Source organism: Centruroides sculpturatus, unplaced genomic scaffold, assembly GCF_000671375.1.
Source record: "Centruroides sculpturatus isolate CEXI.00-Female unplaced genomic scaffold, Cexi_2.0 scaffold1703, whole genome shotgun sequence".
Lineage (NCBI taxonomy): Eukaryota > Metazoa > Arthropoda > Arachnida > Scorpiones > Buthidae > Centruroides > Centruroides sculpturatus.
In genome coordinates this window covers 488-24,973 of record NW_019385901.1, presented here as the reverse complement: position 1 = coordinate 24,973, position 24,486 = coordinate 488, and the positions used below count along the sequence as shown (strand labels likewise).

At 31.9% G+C, this 24,486-nt stretch overlaps 2 protein-coding genes across 3 annotated transcripts; both read right to left on the bottom strand.

Annotated features, from left to right (window-relative positions):
* Positions 1–3,921: 3,921 nt before the first annotated feature.
* LOC111612489 (proclotting enzyme-like) lies at positions 3,922–15,449 on the bottom strand. 2 transcript variants are annotated; one of them, XM_023353712.1, is made up of 8 exons: positions 15,298–15,449; positions 15,119–15,212; positions 6,943–7,584; positions 6,798–6,868; positions 6,591–6,679; positions 5,484–5,749; positions 4,491–4,630; positions 3,922–4,368 (listed from the first exon to the last, which is right to left on the bottom strand). In XM_023353712.1, the coding sequence occupies exons 2-8, from the start codon at positions 15,198–15,200 to the stop codon at positions 4,210–4,212; spliced, it is 1,449 nt and encodes a 482-aa protein (XP_023209480.1). In that variant the 5' UTR covers positions 15,201–15,212; positions 15,298–15,449; the 3' UTR covers positions 3,922–4,209. The 2 variants fall into 2 exon arrangements, with proteins under 2 accessions (XP_023209480.1, XP_023209479.1); XM_023353711.1 differs by having other exon boundaries at positions 15,119–15,378.
* Positions 15,450–18,838: 3,389 nt separating this feature from the next.
* Positions 18,839–24,269, bottom strand: LOC111612488 (chorion peroxidase-like). Its single transcript, XM_023353710.1, has 9 exons — positions 24,179–24,269; positions 23,736–23,843; positions 23,441–23,638; positions 23,217–23,353; positions 22,957–23,121; positions 22,655–22,857; positions 21,916–22,085; positions 18,946–19,051; positions 18,839–18,871 (listed from the first exon to the last, which is right to left on the bottom strand). The coding sequence occupies exons 2-9, from the start codon at positions 23,806–23,808 to the stop codon at positions 18,868–18,870; spliced, it is 1,056 nt and encodes a 351-aa protein (XP_023209478.1). The 5' UTR covers positions 23,809–23,843; positions 24,179–24,269; the 3' UTR covers positions 18,839–18,867.
* Positions 24,270–24,486: the final 217 nt, after the last annotated feature.

Here is a 24,486-nt window from a genome sequence, read left to right as displayed (position 1 = left end):
CGTTTCGGCAAGCTTTCTCTTAAGACTTAAGAGGTAGCTAACATAGTCAGGAATAGTAGCCCTATGTAATAAGACATATTCGTCAATGTGGGAGCCATTTTTTTTGACGAAACTGTCATTCTTTCCAGGTATTCGTAAGCGGAAAAATCTTATATAGTATTAGCTGTTTTCTCACAGTAATGACAATTTACGTGTAAAGTCAATTCAAAAATGTTTTGCACATTCAAATCCTAAAAAGTATACTACACTTATTTTTCCTCACACAAGTATGAATTGCTAGTGAGTTTCCAATTGTCAGTGTTAACTGAGAAACATTCTCCTTCTTAACCAAAAAGAAAAACAGATTTGCAGCCAATTTTTTTCTATGCTAATCCATCGTAAAGCTACCCGATGTTGTATTATTGTTTATTTTTTGCGCTTTGAACTATCCGAACAGCTAATATCGTATAACAGTAATAGGAGATTGCAGACGAAATATGGCGTCCTTGTATCACTTAAGTTCATTAGCCAATAGAAATCGGTTAGAGAGAATGCTGGCCTCTAGTCTGTAATAACGTCATAAATATGCAGAGTAATCCCAGTAGGCGCGCGATACGTCGACTATGCACTTTCCGCATAACTGTCGCTTCCGCTGGTGTGAATTATTTGGAAAGATGCAATAGCAGATAGGCAGTCTGCGGCTGCCACGCCATCATAGGGGATGCTGCTGGTTATGTTCCTCAACCACAGACTTTTTTTCAAATATGAATTATTACATTTAAATTAGTATACCATGACAATTGGTGTGGCCAACGTTCCGCAGATACAGGGTGTAGGTACAGATTCCGCGAAAAAATATTTTTTTTTAATTAAAAATTAAAATTAAATTTTTTAAAATAAATTTATTTATTTTTTTACGGGAAATAAAATCCTATGATGTCCTGTACACTATTACCAAGTTTGATAACATTCTGTCCAGCAGTTTTCATTTTATGACCATTTCAAAGTGGAACTTTAATTATAAACACCGTGTATTTCGTTCGTCTGAACCTGACTAGCACAACTCCACGCCACTACAACTTCAAGTCCTCATCCTTTTACTGATACAGTTTGTTGCAGGCGTTCTGATTGGAACACAAGAGCCACCTTGATAATACCCTCAAAAGCGCAATAAACTATGTAAAATTTTGTAATAATTCTATGAACAGATTCTTGAAAAACGGGAGATTTACGGACACAGGAAAATTTGAGAAAATCGGGTATTAAACTCGTTAACTTGAAACTCTCTAATTCGAAGTCGGGATTTTTTTTTACTTCTTAAATTTCAATTTAACGAGGTTTTGCTACAACTGAATTTAATACCATTTCGCGTAATGGAAAAAAGTTTAGTACAAAATAGCTTGATGATGCAATGTAAAAGTAAACTTTACTAAATAAAAAATTTTAAGCAGCAAAATTCGATCAAAAGTATTTTAACATCACCCTCTTTTCTTGCAGCAAAAAGAGATAACTACCAGTAACTGCAATCGAACATAGAAATTTATACGGTATGAATGCTTAGTGTCAAATAAATATGACGGTTGTCTGAGTTTACGAAAGTCCGAGTTAAGCTGGCTTTAAGTTCTTCCCTGTAGCATCTTGCGTGCAGCAAAATGACTCGATATCATTCATATCCATGCTAGCGAAAGCTTTGCGTAGCGTTGATATGACATTAAATTAACGTCGTTTTGCTGCATGCTAAATGCTACACGCAAAAATTTAACTCCAACCAGCGTGTATCTTCTCCGAGGAAAAGGAAATGATTTATATAGACTACATTACAGTAATTTATTATGATTAGCTGCATACAGAAGTTTTACTAATGTAATACTGCTACATTTATTATTACAGAATTTAAGATTCCTTTAACAAATGAAATTAGGACTTTTTATAAATATAAATAGGATAAACCTAATTAAAACTTAATAAAAGTAATAATTGAACATTAAAGTATATTTATACATGGTATTGTAGAAAATTTTGGTCAAACTTTAGAGGTTTATAGAGTGGGGAAACCTGAATTAAAAATGTTGACGGCCGTGTTTTGATCTGAACCTTAACTACCAGTTATGAAACATCGAAGTGTAGTGACGTCATTTCCGGTTTTAAGTATAACTATGTAATATATTAGTAATCATAATTTCTTCAGTAAACTCATTTTTCAGTTAAATTCAAAGTAATATCCTCCTACAGATTACCAGTTCTTCATTCAAGAAATATCTGTAAGTTTGGTCTATGAATTAAAGGCAGAAAAAATGAGACTATCAAATAATAATCAGCTACTCCGACAAAAGTTTCAACTAAACTGTTGCTGATATCGAGACTTGATAGCATAAGGATTTTCCTGATGATTGTTGTGAAAATTCACAATTACATTTTCATAACATTGAGTGAATATCGCTTCATGTGTGAAAAACATATTCCCGAGAAAACCAGGATTAACATTCTTTCGCATACATCATTGACAAAATTGAACTCTTGAAGAAAAATGGCGTGACGCGCTTACACTCGCTGTAGATAGTTGAGATACAATTAGTATTCACGAAGAATACGCAGTACACTTGAATGGTAGCGTCTATTATTCTAGTATTTATCTTGTAATTGTAATATACTTTATCTTAGCCAAGTTGATAGTGACGTAGACAATATGATGTCACAAAAATCACCGTGATAGATGAACTACCAAAGAACGCCATTATACTTACACACAATATAGTTACATCAAAATATTTATTTACAGCAGTCCTTACATTATAAAATTACTCACAATAAGCAACACAGAAAGTGTTATAAATATTCAAAACCATCTGTCTTTTACCACTGTTCGTCGCCTTGCCTTTTTTTTGTGCTTGGTAAACAATACTTCGCTCTCAGCAATCTTGAACAGAATTGAATTTCCCACTCCATCATGATTTGAATTTTTATTATTGTATACTGGTTTTTAGTTTTCATAAGTTAATAGTCTTAAAGTAAACAAAAAATTATCGTGTTGTAAATGAATTTTTGATGGAACTTTATATTGTAAGTATATTAGTGTATTTCGGCAGTTCACCTAGCATAGTAATTTTTGTGACGTCATTTCTTCGTCACAATTAACTTGATTGAGATATAGTTTTTGTTTGTTGTCTTCCGATAAAGAGCAACATATAATTATATTATTTTCATGCATAGTATTAGATGATATTTCCATAATTTTGAATGTTGCAAACATTCACTTACATATATTACTTTATATAATTGATTTATTTTTAGCGAATTCAAAAATTTTTTAAATAATACAAATTCTGAATAAAATATAAAAATGAATCGAAGGTGTAGTAATTCATTATATACATTTTTAAAAATTATTTTATTTTAAAACAATAATTGCTGTTAATATATGCTTGCATTTGCCAATTTTACAGTTCCTATTGCTTATAGATTAATAAGTTATATTTTCTATGCAATCGAGACTACCGTCTTTAAATGTGAACACAAACTTCCCATTCTTATTTATTCATATTCACGTATGATAACGAAGCCATACAAAATTGAATGTTTTATACCAATAAATGTTTCACTAGCAATAAAACACTACCTTATTCTTCTCTTTCTGATAAATAAATATTCGTAAGATATATCTGTTTATTTTGATTTTTTACAAGACGTAATTAACAAATAATTATTAACGCCAAAAACACACATACTATACGATATGAACAGTGCTTTGCACGGAAGAAATGAAAGCAGTGATGATTACGATGAAATTCCGTATTTGTAAGTAAAGAAAAATTGTCGTGAAAATTACTACAGAATTTTAATGTTACGGCGTAAGTTTGAACGTTTCTCTATAAATTTATGTTACAACAAATAACGAGAAGAATATAATTTCTAAAAGACATTAGTAAAAAATTTTAATGTTTTTTATAAAAATATTTTATTTGTAGCTTATTTGTAAAAAGAGATGACAAAATAACATGTTTGGGTATTTATATAAAATAAAATGGTGCCGATCATCTTTTCATTCGAAATAGTACAATTATAAATTATTAATAATTCCAACTTTTTTCTTTATGAAATATGTTTTACTAAACTTACAAACAAGATTTGAATCAATTAATTTCTTTTTTTAATATACAATTAATTGTATGTAAACTTTATTATTTGCGATGCGATTGTGAATGATTTTCGGGTTTGTTTGGCAAAAGATTCTTATACCATATGGAATCTAATCCATTCTAAATATTCGGTAACTCTTGTATAGACGCCTGGAAACCCGGGATCGGCGCATCTGACTCCCCATGACACAATTCCTACCACCATCCATCTATTATTGCGTGCTTCGACCATCAGAGGACCTCCGGAATCTCCCTAAAGAAAAATTCATTTGTTTGAATAACGAATTAAATGAAGTTGTCTCCGTAATAATTATTTTTTAGTAATGTACATCCTATTATAAAATCAGAATTAAGGTATTTAATTAATATACTAACTTGACACGAATCTTCTTTTCCCTGTCTTACCCCTGCGCAAAGATAATGACGAGTAATGGCTTGAGAATATTTACCGTCGCATTCGCTGTTATTCCATATAGGAAGAGAAACTTGACGAAGTACATCACTCGCGACACCTCCTAAAATAACACAATATATTGCCAATTATCCGTTATGCTATTCTATTTAAAATAGATTTTAATACTTGCTAGATTTAATAAATTTGATACAAAAATTTCATTAAAATCTACTCATATTAAAGGATTACGCTATTTCGAGATAAACGTGAATAATGAGCTCATTATGAACCTCGTTATAGCGTTTAATGCTACGTCAAATGAATATTTTAAACATCGAAATTTCAGTTATTTAGTGTATATTCATTTTAACAATCAAGCGAAGTTTCTCCAGGAAAGGTTGCGCCATTGATCCTCGCTTTTTAAATTTACATCTGTTTTCCGACCTTTATGTGTAAGAAAGTATTCAATTCTCATCCCTTCTAGTTTTCCGCTAACGACATCAGTGCTTTAGGTTCGCTCTAACGGACAAAACCGATGTCGGTCAAATGTCCCTTAAAATATGTGTTATAAAATCTAACGAAATCCTTAAAACGTGAGAACAACAAAGTGTAAAAATTCGTATAAAAAATTTATTGAAAATCTTGTTAAATCTGAGATGATTTGAAGAATCCTTCCGTTGTAAGAAGAAAAATTCAATCAATATTTCATTCTTTTTAGAATTATATTTCTTACGTAAAGCTAACTCGGAATAGACCTGTCTATCAGAATTTCAAGATTATCGTCTCATTAACAGTTAGACTTCATAGGAGTATTGTTAGATCAATATTGAAACAAGAACTCACTATCTTGTCCTACAAGTTTTCAGAAGCCAGTTTGGAAGCTGAAACCATTACGCTAAATGTAAATTGACAAATTAATTGCTTTACTCTTAAGTTATTGGTAATAAATTTTGAATCGAGCGAAGAATCCTTACCATATGTCATGGTACCCCAACCGGCTACGATTCCAACCAGACCGGTATAATCAAGATTGGGATTGGGCAGGCAGATAGGATGAGTGTATTCGTTTGTGATGGCCGATCGATCTAACTTCAACAATGCGATATCGTTTCTATACGTGAAAGGATCAAACTGGGTGTGACGAACTATGGATACCACCGCATAATCTTCGGGTAGACCGTCGTCGTCACTCCTAAAATCGAATTCTCCCAAACGAACTTCCACATCCGACTCTTTATAACTGGAAATACAAAATATTTGGAATTCAAACTCACCAAAAGCAAAATAAATAAAATAAATAAATAAATAATATATCGTTTAGAGTTATCTCATACAGTTAAAATAATTTTAAATAATTTTAATAATTTTAACTGTATGAGAATTTTAACAGCAAGAGAAGGTCGTTGGTATGTTTGTTATCCACGCCGTAATATTGTATCACTCATTAAACAGATTAACAAAAATATTATAGCAGATTCTAATTTTGTAAAATCTGCAAATCGGGAAGAAAATTTTTCTGAAAGATTCTCCATAATTTTTATATATGATGTAGCATTAAATGTTTTGTTAACCAAACTTTCAAGAATACGTTTTACATTTGGAAAATGCGTTAACGAAGTGAAGTAATATGTGTAATATAATGAGAGCGCATTAAAATCTCACTGAGGGCGCCGCGTTGCCTACCCCTATCTAGTATAATCTTAGCAGTAATTATTTTTGCAATTAATTAATAAATCTTTAGTCAAGAAAGGGAGAAGCGATGCAGAAATAACAGTAGCTTTCAATCCATAAATGATGCACATATAAGCAGTCGCGATATCGGACATATTTTATAAATCTATTTTGATCACAATTACTCAATTTGAGCAAAAATTCCTCAGCTTCAATAAAGTGTGCTTCATATTTTCAGAGAGCGACAGTTTTGCCTGTGATGCTGTAACGTATAGCTGTAACTGTATAACACAGCATTTTAGGCTGGATGAATATTTACAAAACAATCTTTATCATAAGTTTGCTGTAGGATGATTTATATATAAACTATAATATAGTTTGTAATGATTTCGATTTCTAAATGAACTTACCCTTCCAAACAATGTGCGGCTGTCAAAACGAAACTTTCGGAAACTAAAGCTCCTCCGCAATAAGGTTTTTTTTTCTTCATCAACGCTGCCTGAAAAAGTAACTATCAATATTTTGCGTGGTAAGATTAAATATACGAAACTAAACAAAACGGGAAAAATAAGCGAATTCACTTCTACATGAAATCATCTCCGTTCATAGGAACGTACCATCCATCGCCAATCTTTGGGGTCCGAAATGATTCCGCCGACAATTTTCGTTTTATAATTATATCCGCAATCTAAAAATAGAAAATTCCCACTAGTATTGTACCGTCTACAAGCGCTTTGTTATTTAAAAAGACAGAAAGATTACCTTTGTAGACCTGAGGTGGGGTGGGTTTAGGTACCGAAGGTACTGTTACAGGTGGCTGAAGTCCCGTCGTCGGTCTCGGAGGTACTTGAGGATAGACGTAATTATAGTCTTTCCATCGATCGAAGAATTTATCGGGACAACAAACTCCCACTAATCTTCTGCGAATCATACATACTTGATTAAAGAAGTAGCTGGTGTCGTAAAAAAAGTCGGGCAGAACACAAAACTGTAGAAATCGACAGTGTCCTTCTTCGTCATTCGAAGTCTTACAACTTTCGAACTTGTGGTAAGGTTGCGCATCCGGTACATAAACATATAACTTTATGGCGGGTAATCCGAATCGCCCTTCCGATTCAGAAATGAGATCGGACAGTTCTTTAAGGGCCTTGGAATCGTTGATAGGCGGTCCTCCGCGTTCTCCGAACAGGCTGACCGGTTGGTTGACCGGTCTAGAGGGTTCGTAGGGATCCCATTCGGGTGGTTCTTCAGGTGGTTGTTCGTCGGGTGGCAATTTCTTCCTCAGTCCCGGAGGTAGATGCCCTCTTTCGGCCTGCTTCTGCAAACCCGGTGGTAGAGCTCCTCCCCTTTCGATCTGCTTTCTCAGACCGGGAGGCAGACCCTGGCCTCCTTTACCATTTCCTCCTGAAAGAAACATATATTTCCATTATAATCCTTATGAGTAGTCGTACCTATTCTGTTTTGTGGTAAAATAATAAAATAAATAAATTGTGAATAGCACTTAGAGAAACTTTGATCCTCGATGTACGATTTACCCGTCAAAAATTCGATTAAGGTAAGATATTTATTTTCTATATCAATTCCTTTTCTTTGCAAGAGTTAATTTTTATATTTATTAAAATATTTCTTAATTTCGTAATAATTTAATATTAAATAACAGCCGAAGAAACGTATTTTTAACTTATTTTCAATATATAGATATCTTTTCTGAAACATTTAACAACTTTTTGGAGATTTATACAAATGCAGATTTATTGAAAATGTAGAACATTTTCCAGTAATCTGAAATAGTAACCTGTAAAATAAATTAAATAATACGTAACCTATTATAAAAAGCACTGGCATTGGTTTGATTACTAATGTCATAGGGTGATTTTGGCTTTTGCAGTGGAATCAGTATTTAAATATGTTCAGAAGATAAAATCTACTGATAGTGCTGTTATTAATAGATATATGGAACTGAGAAGTAAAGCATAGCTAAGATTTTGGGTAAGACCAAAAATAAAAATTCTTTAAATGGGTAATGCATAATTGAAATCTCAATGAGGGTAAATTTTTTGACAGATGGTGAACTATAGGTGAATTATAAGCCATTTCTGTTGATGAAGCATACAGAGGATATTGAATAGTGTGAATATTTTAAAAATTTATGTGGATCTTGGCCGTCTTAATTATCAGACTTTGCATTTATAACCGGTGTTTTAAAGGATCCGCTTCGAGTGCGTTTCGAATCGTTGAGAACTTTTCGAGAATTTTTACAATTGCATTAATTCAAAATCAATAATTTAGTATTAAAAATTAAATTCATAAACATCCGAAATACGAGTATGTTACGTCAATGACTACTCTTTCCTGGACTTTAATCATCTCAGTTTTGATATAGTTCTATAGGTTAATAGGCGTTGATTTGAGGATTCGCTCTTCGAAACGCAACTCATATAAATCACAATCACGTTACGTTTAATTTATTTTGCATGTAGTGTACAGTACTTTACTTGACACTGTGTTCCAACTTTATTCTTTTAAAACGAATTTACAATGACTTTACACCAGAATTTTTTTAACTACATAATTTAAAGTTTCAGTAAATTCTAGCAAAAATTCAGTAATTGAATTTTAAAAAACATTTTTATTATTCATAAATTTCTACGATGATTTTGGCATTGATTCGCGAGAAAATTCAAGAAGCCACTCTCATGATAACTTTTATAAGTTATGATTAAGTTTACGATAATAGCAAAGACTACATTATTATAATGAAGGACTTTTCAATAGAGAAATAGCCTGGTAATTTTGGGACAAACTAATAGAACCTCTTTTAAAAACGGAAAGATTTGACTAATGTTCAATGTCTGCGAAAACTTTTCTTCTTTAAAGATATCGACTCAACCCATCGCATCAGGTCAGACTATGCTTTTGTCAACAAAATTAATATTTTTTAAGAGAATTTCCAATATTTGTCAATAGCCTTACGTTTCTCTTAGCATTCTGCTTTGTATTGTGAATCTTTCGGACACAAATACAAAGCTTTGAAAATTTTTACATATAACACTTTTCTAAATTCTATGTAATATGAGATGAAAAAAAAATACATTTGTACACAAAACGAGACACTATCAAGGGAAGAAAAACCATGTTGAAAAGGAAAAAGAAACAAATTCATAGTTTTTCATTACAAGGGTGAAAAAATGTCCTGGACTTTCCTCGGAAAAATTTTATAGTATTTTTTTCTGTTATTTGTGAATGAAACATTCACAAAATAACAGAAAAGACTGTTATTTGTGAATGAAACATTCACAAATAACAGAATGAAAATAGTAAAGTGAAAATGCTTTAGAACATAGGAAACCTATGTTCTAAAGCATTTTCACTTTACTATTACATTTTACTATGTTATTATTAAAATATATATTATTGTATAAGGTAAGTAAACAGCAAATTACATTAAACAAAATTATTTTTTAGGGCAAAAATCAAAAAAACTTATTGGTTATTAATAAAATAATTAACATAGAAAGAAATTAACCTCTCTTCGAGAATGATCACTTAATGACACAATTCACATATATTTTTGTTTGTTAATTTTTTTAATAGTTGAGTTTTAAGAAAATTAAAAAATTCTGAATAATTTATTTTTATGGATGTACTAAAAATTAATACACAATTTTAAGTACCAATGACCTGATTGGAGTACCAATGACCTTAAAATTGCTATTGATAACTGTTTTATCTGGAACTCATATTCTCGTAATGAGCAAAACAACTCTTTTAACTGACGCGGACATAACTTATATTCAACGATCTGTATCACTTACGATTTCATCTTGGCTGGTCTCCACGAAGCTATAACGCGCGACTGTTATTACACCTAAAAGATTGTTTAATAAATATTTTTGCATTTAAAAAAAAGATAAATTTCGTAGAAATTTATCTACAAAAACAGCACCGGGACCAATCACGAAAGCATTCACTGTGACATCTGGACGTACTGTATACTGTGTAATGCTATAAAATAGGACTGTCTTATTCAAAATAAAACGTCTGGCCATCATGCGACCTTGCGAGCTGGTCTATGAATTGCATTATATTACAATATAATGTAATACGACTGAGAAATATTCCAGAAACAATATTTTTAAAAGACAAACATTTTTCGAGCTCGTAAACGTGCCAAAATTTCTACTTGCTTTACCGATGCCTTGAACAGTTTCTTTCTAAAAATTCAATATAAATGTACTGTACGTAATTAACAGCAATGTTCTTTCAATTTATTTAAAAAGAATTCCAAACTCTCAATGTACAAATAGCAAGTTGGCATTACCCGGAGAACTGGTGGATGAAAATTTAACGCAGTTTTCTTGTGATAGCAGGTTTGTCAGGTTACGAATATTTTGGGCGTCAGACGGAACTTACACATCTCTGCCGTCAAAGTCAAAAAATACTTGTTTTGAATATTGTTTATAATCGAGTAATAAAAAATTTCGATCATATCTGTTGAGATAGTTCAAGTATCACTAGACAACAATTTAAAAATGCGAAGTTTCAAAACAATTTTTATAAATTGAATTTGTTTTGTATTTCATTCAAAACCGATCCAACGTTTTTCTGATTGAGTTAGCGGAAACCATTAACTATGCTCACAGATTAAGAGAGGGTCAGGAAAAGTACATAAATGTTAGCGATGGGGAGAGAGAGGGTCATTGTCTACCTAAACCTTTTTAGTGGTATTAGAGTCATACAGATTTGTCCTTACAAGCCTAATTACTTGTCATATAAATCAACTATCAAAAAATATTTGCAGAACATTTTTTAAGCCATTTCTTGATTGTTAGGAAGGTTCATGAACTAATGTATACGTAATTAAGCGAGAGGAGGTTTGCCAAAAGTATATCATTGTGCACGATAGGGAAAGAAAAAGTCAAAAACGGCTTAGAAACTTTACACGTAATTAATGGACGGCCTCTTACGTGATGCGTAGATAAATCTTAAATAGATAAATTTCGATCTTGCCAGATTACAGAATACTAATTGAAACTGTTATAGATAAACATTAACATGCCGACTGTAAAAAAATTAACATTTAATGACAGAAGAGAATGAAAGTACAGTACAGAATAATAATAATAATAATATTCCCTAGAAGAGGATAATTTTTAAAGAACAGTAGGATATTTTCAGATTGTAAGTAGAATAAAATTTATGATTTAAGCAATCAAAATTCAAATCTTTTTCGTAATAACGTTGAAAAATTTAGATTTCTTAGAAAAGTCTCATTTCGAGCGAAGCAATCGAGGCTTTCACCTCGACAGAAGATCAAGGCGATCCACACCACACATTATGGTACATAATCTGTGATCCACACAATCCTAAGTAGCTTCCGTAAACTGTTAGAGAGTAAAAGACAAGAAGAAAAATAAAGTAGAAGAAATACATATATATTACATTGGCTCCATTAAAAACTAATACGTATATATTATTATTATTATTATTGAACGGAATCGTAGTTAAATCGAAAAATAAGAAATAAGTAGGTTATATTTATGCATTAACAGAGATTTAGGTTGCATAAGGAAAGTCGTCATAGTTATGTAGATCTACTATAGGCTATATAAGTTCCCAACTTGTTTGAAACATTGCTTCCACGAAATTTTTAATAAACTTGTTTTATTAATAAAATATCAGGAAAGTTATCGTAAAAGAAAAAGTATCTGACGATAATTGTATAACGTAATACGTGAATAAAATAAATTTGTTTGTTTGCACAAGTTACATTTCTGGGTTTATAAATTCATTATTTCAATATTTAATAAATAAAGAAAACAAAATAATTCTATTACGAAAATATAAAAGTCGCGAAATCGTAACGTTACATTTGATTTTCGGTCACATTTTAAATCCGTTTTTCTAAAAATGAGACGTTCAAAAAAAGTTTCTAAGCTCAAAAATAAATTTTTGAGCCTAGAAAGTTTTCATCATATATTATCAATATATGCAACGAATCATGTATTATTATTTATGTAAAATAAGATTATATCTCGGTGAAACGAAATGCTGTCGGAGAAGAAAAGAACACATCGTTTTCATCCAATTATTGCTTAAGAAATTATTTTTCGTTAAAGATTCTTTTGAGCTAATCCTTTGCTTGCAGAGTATTATTAAAACCGTACATTTTTCTTAACATTTCAACTCTATAAAAACTCCAATTGTTTTCTTTCACAGTTATCAGAAGGAATTAGATATGAGCATTTAGAGATAAATTGACTGATTTCCTAACTTCCAGTTTTGATTCACTTGTAAATGATAATTCATAAGCTTAACAAAGGTTTAACATTCCAACGCTTCTGTTGTATATGGAGTTATTCCATACAGAACCGAAACGTCGCATACAATAAAATAAGACCGATTATTAAAGAACGAAATCGTCAGCTAATCTGCGTTGTTATTTTACAACAACAGAGGTGTCGTGATTTACTATTTCAAAATGGCGTAAGAAACAGCTCGTAGTAAATAATGAGAATAAGCATTCAACCGAATCTATACATATTTCATCTATCCATCGATGATATCAGTTTTTAAACTTATTGTATATTGTTTATCATTAAAAGAAGTAATTTTTAATTTAATCGTTTCTCACCGATTGTATATAATATAAAGATATAACTACTAAGAGAGCAAACACCATTCCAATGCAGTGGTGCCAAACTGTTCGATTGGCGAATCCAAATTGCTCATAAGTCGTAGGTAGGCGTTCCAAAGATATTTTGTTTATTCCATATATTGTAGGCTATACTAAAAGTAGACTTATTCCTGTTATTTGTAAGTGATACGTCAAATATTTTCTCGAGTTAACGTGTGCTGCGGACTGGATTTGGACACCACTGTTCTAACGGATACTTGTTTTTTATTCGTATTAAAACAGACTTTACATAGCGGCAATATTTAATCTGTTGTAAACAATCCTATTAATCAAGTGGTATCTAGAATAATCAGATATGCATGTGATGCTTTAATAAAATTGGACTAAAGTAGAGGAAAAACACCAAAGCTCTACCCCAAAAGTAGTATCCCCGGCTTATTTCTCTCTGAATACTCTTCAAAACAATTGTTTCGCGGATGAAAATAGTTATTTTGTCAGAAATATCGGAATAACGCTATCACTTTTTTTATTATTCGGCCAGATGGCAGCGCGAAAAGTTAAACCCTATCAGAAGAATCCGGGTTCTAATAAGATCGTCAACTTCTGATTTTTAGCAGACACTTAAGATAGGAGCACAGATCCTCTTTCTGACATCTCTTCCCGTCAATCCGGAAAATCGCGGTTCGGGCTTTCTCTAATGCGCTAAATTTAATCTTCCTGTGTTGACAAGTTTACTGCCGGAAATTTCATCGTAATGCATGAGGTTTCTCACTTATAAATAAGGTTGCGACGAGGTACAAAGAATGCAAGAGTTAGGTGCGGAATGGGTTGAAAGACCGTTTTAATAACTTTAATGGTACGAACGTTGGCAGAAGTATGTAACTGCAGAAAGAATTTATTTTAAATGTGGCTTTCTGTAAATACTTGTATTCTGACTACTCTGATTTACATAATTTTTGGAGTAGGTTATATTGTATGATAGGCCTACATAAAATGACTTTCTTTGAATTTTTCATTCTGTTAACTTTGAATCTTTGAACGCTTGAAGACAAGAGTTAAATCTATCAAGTTCATAAGATTCTGAAATATCAGCGCTTACCGACTGAAATAAAATTTTAAAATATTCAAAATCTGCGAGAAATTTCAGGTCACTATTTAATTACTATATTTACTATTTGAAAATGCTACCAAATTTTAAAATGAAATTTGTAAGTGTCTATTCTGAATTCGGTGCCGTCCCACGAAACAAAACGAAATATCGAATAAAAACGCATTGAACTTGTGCCAAAAATTATTATAAAAATAGGCAGTTTGTGTAACGCCTTCTGAGTGTAGACATTGAATGCGGATGTGGTCTTCCACTGAGTTCCCAAAGGTTAAAGACAGTATATTTGACAGACTTTGTTTTTTCCCAATTTTATGCTAATTAACTGAGATATTGATGGCTTTCCGAGAAGTATTTCTTCCTTTCTTCGAGGAAAATATTTCGTAGCGTAGTTGTCTGCATGTTTGTTTGATAAGGCAACTTAACATGAAATCATTCTGACAAGAGGTATCCTCCAGGGAGGGCTTTCTATGGGAAACGCCCCTACTCAGTTGTTAGATGAAGAAAACCCGGAAAACTCCGTGTGCCGGCTCTTTCGTCAGGCGCAAATTAAGAACCAGAGTTTAGTGATATTATCCACTCGGCCACTGACGACATCGTATAGCTGAATTTTCTCCAGTTTCTCGGTTGAAATGCTACCAGTTTTTTTTCTTTTTGTATTTTATCATCTTGTCCATAATAACGATTTAATTAATTTTCAAATTTAGTTTTAAATATTTTAAATTAAAGAATTAGCTTTAGCAATAATCGAGTAAATCAAGTATTTTTTTATTAATCTGCATTGTTTCTCTGTTTACACATTTTTATAACAAATTTTTTCCATTTATCGGTGCAAGACATTTTATAGAAATGTTCTCCTGTCCACATCCTCTTTTGCTAATCTAATTTATTTATTTATTTAATATTTATTTTTATTTTTTGCTTCTTTAAGATGCGTACCTATTTATCAAAGATGGACAGAAATCATACACATAGAGTAACAATACATCGTTTTTAACAATACTCGCGAGTAGTACGATTACCGTGTTCAAGGTCATTAATAAAAAGAAAACGTTCCTATATTCAAACGCTTCCTCTACAAAACATTTTCGTAATGCTCGAATATTAAAAAAAAACATAATATTTAACTCGAAATTTTCTAGATATCATTATAAAGTAAAGAATGTAGATAATAAAATAAAACTTTAACAACCCACCTTGTTTTTTCGCTTTCACCAGAGTTTCACGAAATAAACAAGATGCAAATATAAGCAAGAAAAATACTGTCAGACCGTACATTTTTCGGATATTCTGAAACGAATTAACATTCATTATCGCCTTGACATTTCGGAAATTCGGATAAAGCGAGCTGTCTTTCAAACAATGAAGAATTTACCTAATTATATTTATCAGTCATTCGTTGCAAAATTACTTGGGTTTGCTCTTAAGCGACTGTCTGTCCTTTCAAACGTCATAAACGTACTTGACCTGCGCCACCAGTAAATTCTCGGGAAAAAACTGAAAACCTGTTTTGTCGTGAAGAGCTTATTTGATATTCTTTGAAAGGCACTTCGAAAATCCTACAATTGTTAAAACCGGAATGTCGTCATCGATCAAGACGATAGTCATCCGTTTTGTTGCCACTCCACATAAAATGTATCAATTTTTATCAATTAATAAAGGCTATGGAAGAGAAAATGGAATAAATAAATAAATTTTAATATCAAACGAAAGATATAAAAGCGTTATGCCACAAGTAGGCTACTTTTGTAATGATGGTTCTTGTTGATTTACGCAAATGCAACGATAAACATTCAAAAACAAACTTCCCAAGAAAAGAAAAAATACAAATAAAACATTTTTATTATTTCCATTTTACATCGCATTTCAGGGGAGAAGGAAATTAAAATTGACATTTTGTTACGCATCATTATGTTAAAAATATAATGGCTAATTAATTAAGTATTGTTTCACAACTTCCCTATATTTATAGTTTTATTATAATAGTTGGCGTGTAATCGTACTCATTTCCAATTATAATTATAGACGTTCGTGTGTCATTTACATGTTACGTTATTCCATTTTTATTATATTTATATTCGTATATTTCATTACATTTAAAATCTCTGTTATCGAATAATTTCGGGGAAAAGGTTTCAGAAATATTTCTAAATAAATTAGTCGATCAGTCTTAAAGATATTAAATAAATCGGTTTGTCATAAGCATTTACTACTTAATTATATTACGAATTACATATAGAATCAAAATGATGTATGAAGTCTTCAGCTCAGGATTCATCCACTTCTTGGAAATCTGCGATGGACTTGAGAAATCCGTGAACACCGGCTTATTTCGAAATTAAAGTTTTAACAAAAATTAAAATTTTAAACCAATTTTTTCAATGTTAATTAAAAATTACTACTGAATGTTATTTTATTGTAAAAATAAAAAAACAAAAATTCCTTTAATACTGTAATTAAAGGGAAATTAAAGGGCGAACACAGTTACTAATGGCAAATAAATAATTAGGCTATATATCTATGACGTAATTCAACGTGCATATAGTCAATTTTGAAAGCAATAAATCGAATGCACATACATTTTTTCCGGATTCACAACAAAGGATTTCCCTTAGAAAATGTTTATCACCAGAACTTTATATTATTATTTTCTAGAAAAAGTTAAACATTTCCGATTTAGCATAATAAAAAAACAGAGAAAAAATGTTCAAAATTTACTTTATATACATAATTATAATAATGTGTATTTTCTGAAATCATTTCAAATAAGTCTCGAAAATATAAAAACAGATCTGTTTTGATAAACGTTAGATTATAATACGATATTGAAGATTGCTTTTATTTATCAATGCTTTTTTGTTAACAGTTTCTGCTCTCAAATTACGTACGATTTTTTGGTTAAATTAAACTTGTTTTCTACACACGACGCTTCTGGCAACAAAACAAGATATCTGACGTCACAAGAAAAAAATTGCATTTGTTCTGCATCTCGTTATCACGCAATCGTAAGTTACACAAGCGTCCAAAGAACGTTCTCCTCCTATTTTGAATTTTTTAAAATCGTAATTCTAAATAGCAATGCAGAATTATCTATCAAAGTTTAACGGATAGAACTCAGGAGTTAATACTAAGAATTACTGCTACCACTTTACGTAAATAAGTTGGCATAATTTCTTCGAATTTTAGAAGCAGAAAGTCCGAATAATTTCGCGACTTTTTGCATCTCTTCCTCCGCTTCTTTACTAAAAGAGCCAAGAAATGAGAAATACATTTATAATCCGAAATGACCGGTCATTTCGGATTATAAATGTATTTCTCATTTCTTGGCTCTTTTGCCAGCTAAAACGCTTACCGATAGCGTCTTCTCCGGTAAACTCTTTAATTTAATTGGACGACTTCGATAAATCGTTTAAGTACGCGAAGGAGAAATTCGTTCTGTTTTTATTTTGTAATAGGTACAACAGATGGCGCCAAAAGTAACCGAACGGTAAAAAAAATCTTGCGCACTTATTTTCCTTTTGAAGGCCACTTATATAACAATATCGATAAACGTTTCCTTGTTTTAATTATCAAACTCGATTAAAATTTCGATTTTAATTAAATATCTTTATTTGTTTATTTTTTTATTTACAAATTCGTTTAATAATTCGATTTTAAAATTATATTTTCGGGTCACCTTATTTAAGACAATAAATATATTTTTATTTACTGGCCTTATAGGCCTAGGCTTACTTAGAAGAGAGATTATACAAATAAATTTTTGGTTTAGATATTCTTGCGCTTGTATATTGCTTTGCTTTATTTTGAAATATTCACTATTTGATAAATCGTCTCTGTAAGTAGACACTGCACATCAAAAGTACAATGCTAACGTTTTAATATATATATCGAAATTTTACCTATTGGTATGTATATACATGTAAAACATCCGATATACATATAGCCTACCTACAAATGAGCTTTTCTAAAGTACGTACAGATTTAACGAGAAAAATTATTTAAGTTTTCGCCTACTAAGAAAAAAAATGGCATTATAAACACAAGATAGGAGGACATGGATAGCAATTTCGTGTTTACTGATTTCACGAACGTATTTTTACAGGAGCTGATCTACATCGTTGGAGATAATATGCCGAAAATGAAGGTTACAGTCTCGTGTAGTATGTAGATTTTGGCTAATTTCCATTTAACATTCGCTTTCAGATCGATAAGCGACTGTAGGTCAAGACATAAACACAGTTGCAAGAATTTAGAAACGAGGAAATTCTCTATAAATTATTCGATTAGCTCCTAAAGTTGTTAGCAGAAATTCCTAAACTCGTCGATCAGTTCGCGAAGGTGCACTGTTTTTCAGAAACATTAATTTCTACACATTCCCATTCCTGCAAAGTGAAATCGGTCAAATTGGAGGAATGCGCAGAAGTACCGTACTCTTCTCTACAATATACAAACACAATACTATCATACGAACATGTGACCCTAATAATCCTTCGTTTTCGGTAGATCTTCATAATGACGTGCAGCACGGAGAGCGGTTTCGTTAGCTTATTCTGTCTGGTGTTTATAAAGTACCGGACCAAATATCAAGCTTCCAGAAATCCGGAATTACCAGAAAATCGGCTATTTTTGAATTTTGAAAATTGTCTCCACATAAGTCGTTTTTCTGGTAACAATAAACGAAAGTCTCCGATTTGAATTTCGACAATAATTTAATTTTAAATAGCTATTAAATAATAATTTTAGGAAGAACGGTGTAAAAATTAACAAGAAAAAAAAAATACTGCGCAGTCAAATATTTGGCAACTTTGGACAATCTTCAAACAGGTGTTCTTTCTTTACTTCGAGGATGAATCTCCAGTTTCTTCGTACCAAGGATCCAAATAAAGACGAGGGATGTTTTCGTCCGAACACGATGTCTTGGGATTCCTATTAGAATTAAGTTTAATCAACTTTTTTCTTTTTAAGATAAAAGTATTATAATATTAAATATATTAACACCTTAAATATAAAATTTGAACCTTACCAATCGGCGTGCCTAATCAACACGTCTTTCTGAACTTGATGTAAGTTATCAAAGTTGTCGCAGAGGATTCTAGCTAAACTGGCTTTTCTTATCTGTTTTAGTTGCTCTAAAATTTAATCGAAAATTATTTGTAGTGCTTCATAGTTACAATGGAAAAATAAATAGGTTAATTTTCTGTAGTCGAAGCACGAAAATTAAAGTTAATTTTAAAAATAAGTCAATATAAAGTTAATGATAAGCTAAATAAGCCAAAATAAGTGATTATACAGTAAGACTCAAAATCCTCCCAAAGAACGCAGGAGACTATTTTAAAGAACTGAAAAATGCTGAAAAGCACATTTAGTACGAAAAACTTTATATTTATTTGCATACTTATTTGTTTACATAGCCTATATAATCTATATATATAATCGAGACGGGTTGATGATGATAATCAGAGCAGAGCCCAAACCGTTAGGAGTTGAAAGTTGAAATTTGGTACACAGTTAGGATACGTCACGAGAACGTATCCTAAGAAGGGATTTTTCAAAATTCCCCCCGGGGGAGAGGACAGGATTAAGACTTCAACAATGTAAGTGTTAAGAGAATGCGACTTGCAAGATTTACAGACGCAGACTCAGTTTTTTCGTTTTTGCGGGAAATCGAAAATATTTTTAGAACCATCTAAAATTTTTTTAAATTAGTCTGGAAACAGGGGGACCTAATTCTTGAATTCTGTGAAAACGGGCAAGATTGACTATAACGTAATAATCTTAATCTTTGTTGTCGTTACTTTTTGCCCGAGCAACGCCGGGCCTATCTGCTAGTTATAATATAATTTTCTGAACAATGAAAGTTACTATTATTAATAAAATAATTACAAAGGATATATGCATTGGAAAGATTTTGACGCAGACAAAAATCTTTATCATATTTGTGGAAAAAGTACACTTAAATATTCAGTATAGCCTCCTTTGGTCTTTAAAACCTTCCTAATGCTATCAGGCATACAATTAATAATATTCGTGCAAACCTGCAATATTATTTTGTTTCAATCATCCTGTACACGTTCACAGTTCCCATAATTGGTTTATTCTTTCAGGTGGAGCTGCATAGTCGGACAGGCGACGTTTAAGAAGGATCAGATGTGTTCAATCGAGTTGACATCAGGTGATTGAGGCGGCCGCTCAAGCAGGCTAATATTTTGATCCCGAAGCCAAGACACTGCCCTTCTGGATGTATGTTTTGGATCGTTATCATGCTGATAAATGAAAGGGCTCCTATGAATGTGATGATAATCAACAGATTGTCAAGTATCTTAGTGTAAATAACGCCATCCGTTCTATTAGGTATAGAACATAGCATTCCAGGCCCAAAATATGTAATAGGCCTACAGCTCCAGACCATAAGACTATCACCACCAAATTTTAATTTCGCTCAGTTACAGACTTCATCGATGTAGTCTATACCTGTTTTCAGCCATCTGAACCAACTATTAATTTTGGATTCATCTGACCATACAATCCTCTTCCAATCTTCTAAGGTCCAGTCTTTATAGCGTTTGGCTAAAGACGTTTCTGTTTATGTAATTTGGTAAGTTTAGGCTTCTTGGGTTTTCAAATTGTTACTGTGTGNTTTAAGAAGGATCAGATGTGTTCAATCGAGTTGACATCAGGTGATTGAGGCGGCCGCTCAAGCAGGCTAATATTTTGATCCCGAAGCCAAGACACTGCCCTTCTGGATGTATGTTTTGGATCGTTATCATGCTGATAAATGAAAGGGCTCCTATGAATGTTATGATAATCAACAGATTGTCAAGTATCTTAGTGTAAATAACGCTAGCCGTTCTATTAGGTATAGAAAATAGCATTCCAGGCCCAAAATATGTAATAGGCCTACAGCTCCAGACCACTACCACCAAATTTCAATTTCGCTCAGTTATAGACTTCATCGATGTAGTCTATACCTGTTTTCAGCCATCTGAAAACAGGTATAGACTATTAATTTTGGATTCATCTGACCATACAATCATCTTCCAATCTTCTAAGGTCCAGTCTATATAGCGTTTGGCTAAAGACGTTTCTGTTTATGTAATTTGGTAAGTTTAGGCTTCTTGGGTTTTCAAATTGTTACTGTGTGTGGATAATTCTCACNTACAATCCTCTTCCAATCTTCTAAGGTCCAGTCTTTATAGCGTTTGGCTAAAGACGTTTCTGTTTATGTAATTTGGTAAGTTTAGGCTTCTTGGGTTTTCAAATTGTTACTGTGTGCGGATAATTCTCACTTCTATCCTAAGTCCCTCTTTACTTGTGATCGCAACGTCTATTCGTTATCAAACATTTCTGTTTTGGCGCTCAACGTTTTCTTCCTGCCGGCTCTTAAACTTTCGTGATATGCTAGCTTACTATTTTGTATTCTTGATACACTCGTACGCACAACACCAACTTCTGATGATGTTTTCTCAACAGAAAACCTTTTCTTCAGCAGGTCTACAATACGAAGTTTCTCCTCACTGGAAAGCTTCTTCCTGATGACGCATATCAAGTAGCAGTTCATTTGCATAACGCGATATTAGCGTATAAATATACGCTAATATCGCGTTAATATGCACGAAATTACATTGTTTAACGTTGATGTTATAACAAATTACTTTATGCCTCAAAATCCCCCCATGCAAGAAGTAGAATTTATACAGCATAGGTATTTAAAAAATACGAAAATGATTTTAATTTTTTGCTATTATGTGAATATTGTAATAATCTTTCAGGTGATTTATTTTCTTTTCCTTTTACTTTCGCATATCGAATAGTTTTTGCTATTTTTCTAAAGTGCCGTATGTACAAACTTTGGGAGGATTTTGATCTGGCAAATATTACTACCTTTAGCTTTATATTAAATATGTTAATTTTTTCTGGTTGTTAAATTTGTAACGAGCAATTGAAAAGAAATGACTGTCTTTTGGCTAAAGTAGTTGTATTTAAAATTAATTACCCGGAGTAAAAGACGTTTCTTGTTTGCCATTCTCGTACCAAAATCTGTCTCCGTATTTAAGTCTCCGAAACTGTTCGGCAATTATACAAGCAAACGTCGGCCCCACGATGCCGTCCGACATAGGATATTCCGCAATTCCTGCCGCAAATAAATCTATATCATCGACCGATCTGAAACGAAATTATTATATGCATTAAATTAAAAAGAGTAAAAGATATATGATACAAATGTTAAAAGATATAAACGTTGCTAATCATTCGAGCATTAAACACACTGTTTTTTTCTTAGTTTTTTCATAAAATATTAAGAAATCGTTGTTTAGGCTTGTTCAATATGTAGTATTTACTGTAGGTTAAGCATGATCATATCTATTGGTAGAAGACAGAGTGCGCTTGTCAATGAATATTCCATCACAGGCGTGTGCTTGTGATGGAAAACTCCGTCTTTCATATGGAAAGACAAACAAACAAATAAAATTATACTATTAACAATAATAATTTAAATTAATTTATGTAGATAAAACATTCCAGAAATAGTACAGAAATAGAAGTAAAAATTTCAATGAAATGAATATATAGTCTATATTAAAAATAAATTTAAATACAAGAATAATCATACATATGTATTAGGTATATGACAAATGAACAAGCATTGTAGGCTTATTTGTAGAATAAAAAATACATTACATTTTATTGTTATATTTTTTGTAATAGAAAAAAAAATATCAATGGAAACTGACTTGTACAACCGACGGAATATATCAGCCGTTTGTTTTCCAGTGACTTCTTCCAACTTCGAAAAAGTTGTAATGGGAGTTAGTTTGCAGATTTTCCTCCATTGATTGTAGCCGGGAAGACCGTGATCCCTTCCTCGTTGGATGTTCATCGATATCAAATCTAGTCCAAATTTTTCTCCCGGTCTCTCGAAAAGATGGTTGGTCAACTAGAAAATACGGATATTTCAAAGAATTTGTTTTGTTACGAACAAAATTGTTGTGGCGAATAGAATTAATATCAATATTTTCTGAAAAAATATACTGACCTGTGAAGTAATAAATCTATCGAACGTTTGAGACGGCTGATCGATCATTCCTCTCAGTAACATTTCTATGTGATTCTTTCTGTATAACAATGCCGGATTAAATAAGTTATCGGAAAGAGAGAACTGACGAGTGACGACTTTTTCGTTCTTCAAATCGACTAGGCCCTGCATGGGAAAATTAATTCACTCGTTCATCGTTGGTCGGAATATTGTAAGAATGGATAAAGAACAAAAAAAATATTAAATAACAAAGTGCTTACTTGTACTAAAGTGTGTCCAAATCTATAAGCTGCCGTAGCGAAACTATTCAATATCGACGGTTTAATTGATGGATTGTATTCGTAACTATATCCCCTCGATTTTAAATTCAGTTTGAAAATATTAAACACCGTATGTCCTGAAACGAATGGATCGAACCCATACTCTTAACAAAAACTTACGTACGTTAGTTAATTATATTGATTGAAGTTAGAGTAAATTTTACCTAGTAACAACGGAAGGAATTCTTTGTAAGTGATGTGCTGGATTTGAGCAGCAACTACTCGACGCGATTCCTGATACAATTTCTCGTCGTCCCACGAAGGATTAATCTCCTGGAGTTTTCCTGCGATTCTGTTGTGTTCTCTTAACCAGATGGTGTGCATAATGGCCAAATTGATGTTTTCATTTACTCTTATATCACCTAACAATATAAAGTTTATCGAAGTTATAACTATAAGAATGTTTCTTTAATTTTCCTTAATATTTAAATAATATAATTGATTTAATCAAACTTTTACCAGACATGAAACAAAAGCGTTCTGTTTGTTTTCTTTCGCATTGTTCGTTTCTTTTATTCACTCTCGGTAACATCACCGCTCCATTTTGATAATTGATTTTCAATTTACCTGTCGTTATAAAATGTTATTATACTATACTTAAATACGATATTAGGTAGCATGGCTTTACAATTAATTAATTAAATATATTCATAATAAAACAACAAATATCTTATGATTACAGAAATACGAATATATCTGCAATAAAGTATAGTCTTTACTGTAGATAAATTATTTGTGAAGTCTGACAATTTACAAGCCTCACACCGAAAGAAAAGTATGTTACGTCAGTAAAACTTTGATTAGCGTTAGTCAAAATTCAGATCTAAAACATTACAAAGAAAAAGATTATAAAGATGTCTTTTTACATGGATTTTTATTATTACTAACGCGATACAACGTACCACCGCTGAAACTTCGTAATTCGTCCGCCACTTCTTTAGTCGAACCGTATATATTTGACCCATCGATGTAAGCTGTTAACTGATTCAGTTGTTCTCTCGCTCCTAGAAAATTAAATAGAAATTAATTCTTGATATAAATATAAACTTATTACGAGAACGATGTTAATTTAGATTGTTTAGATCAGCGGTTCCCAACCTTTTTTGGTTTGCCTCTCCTTTGTCAGCCCATTTTCCCAACTTTATTTCCAATTTCTACTAAGTTTTATTTCCGTTTTATTCAAACAGTGGCAACTTAGTCAATTAATTAT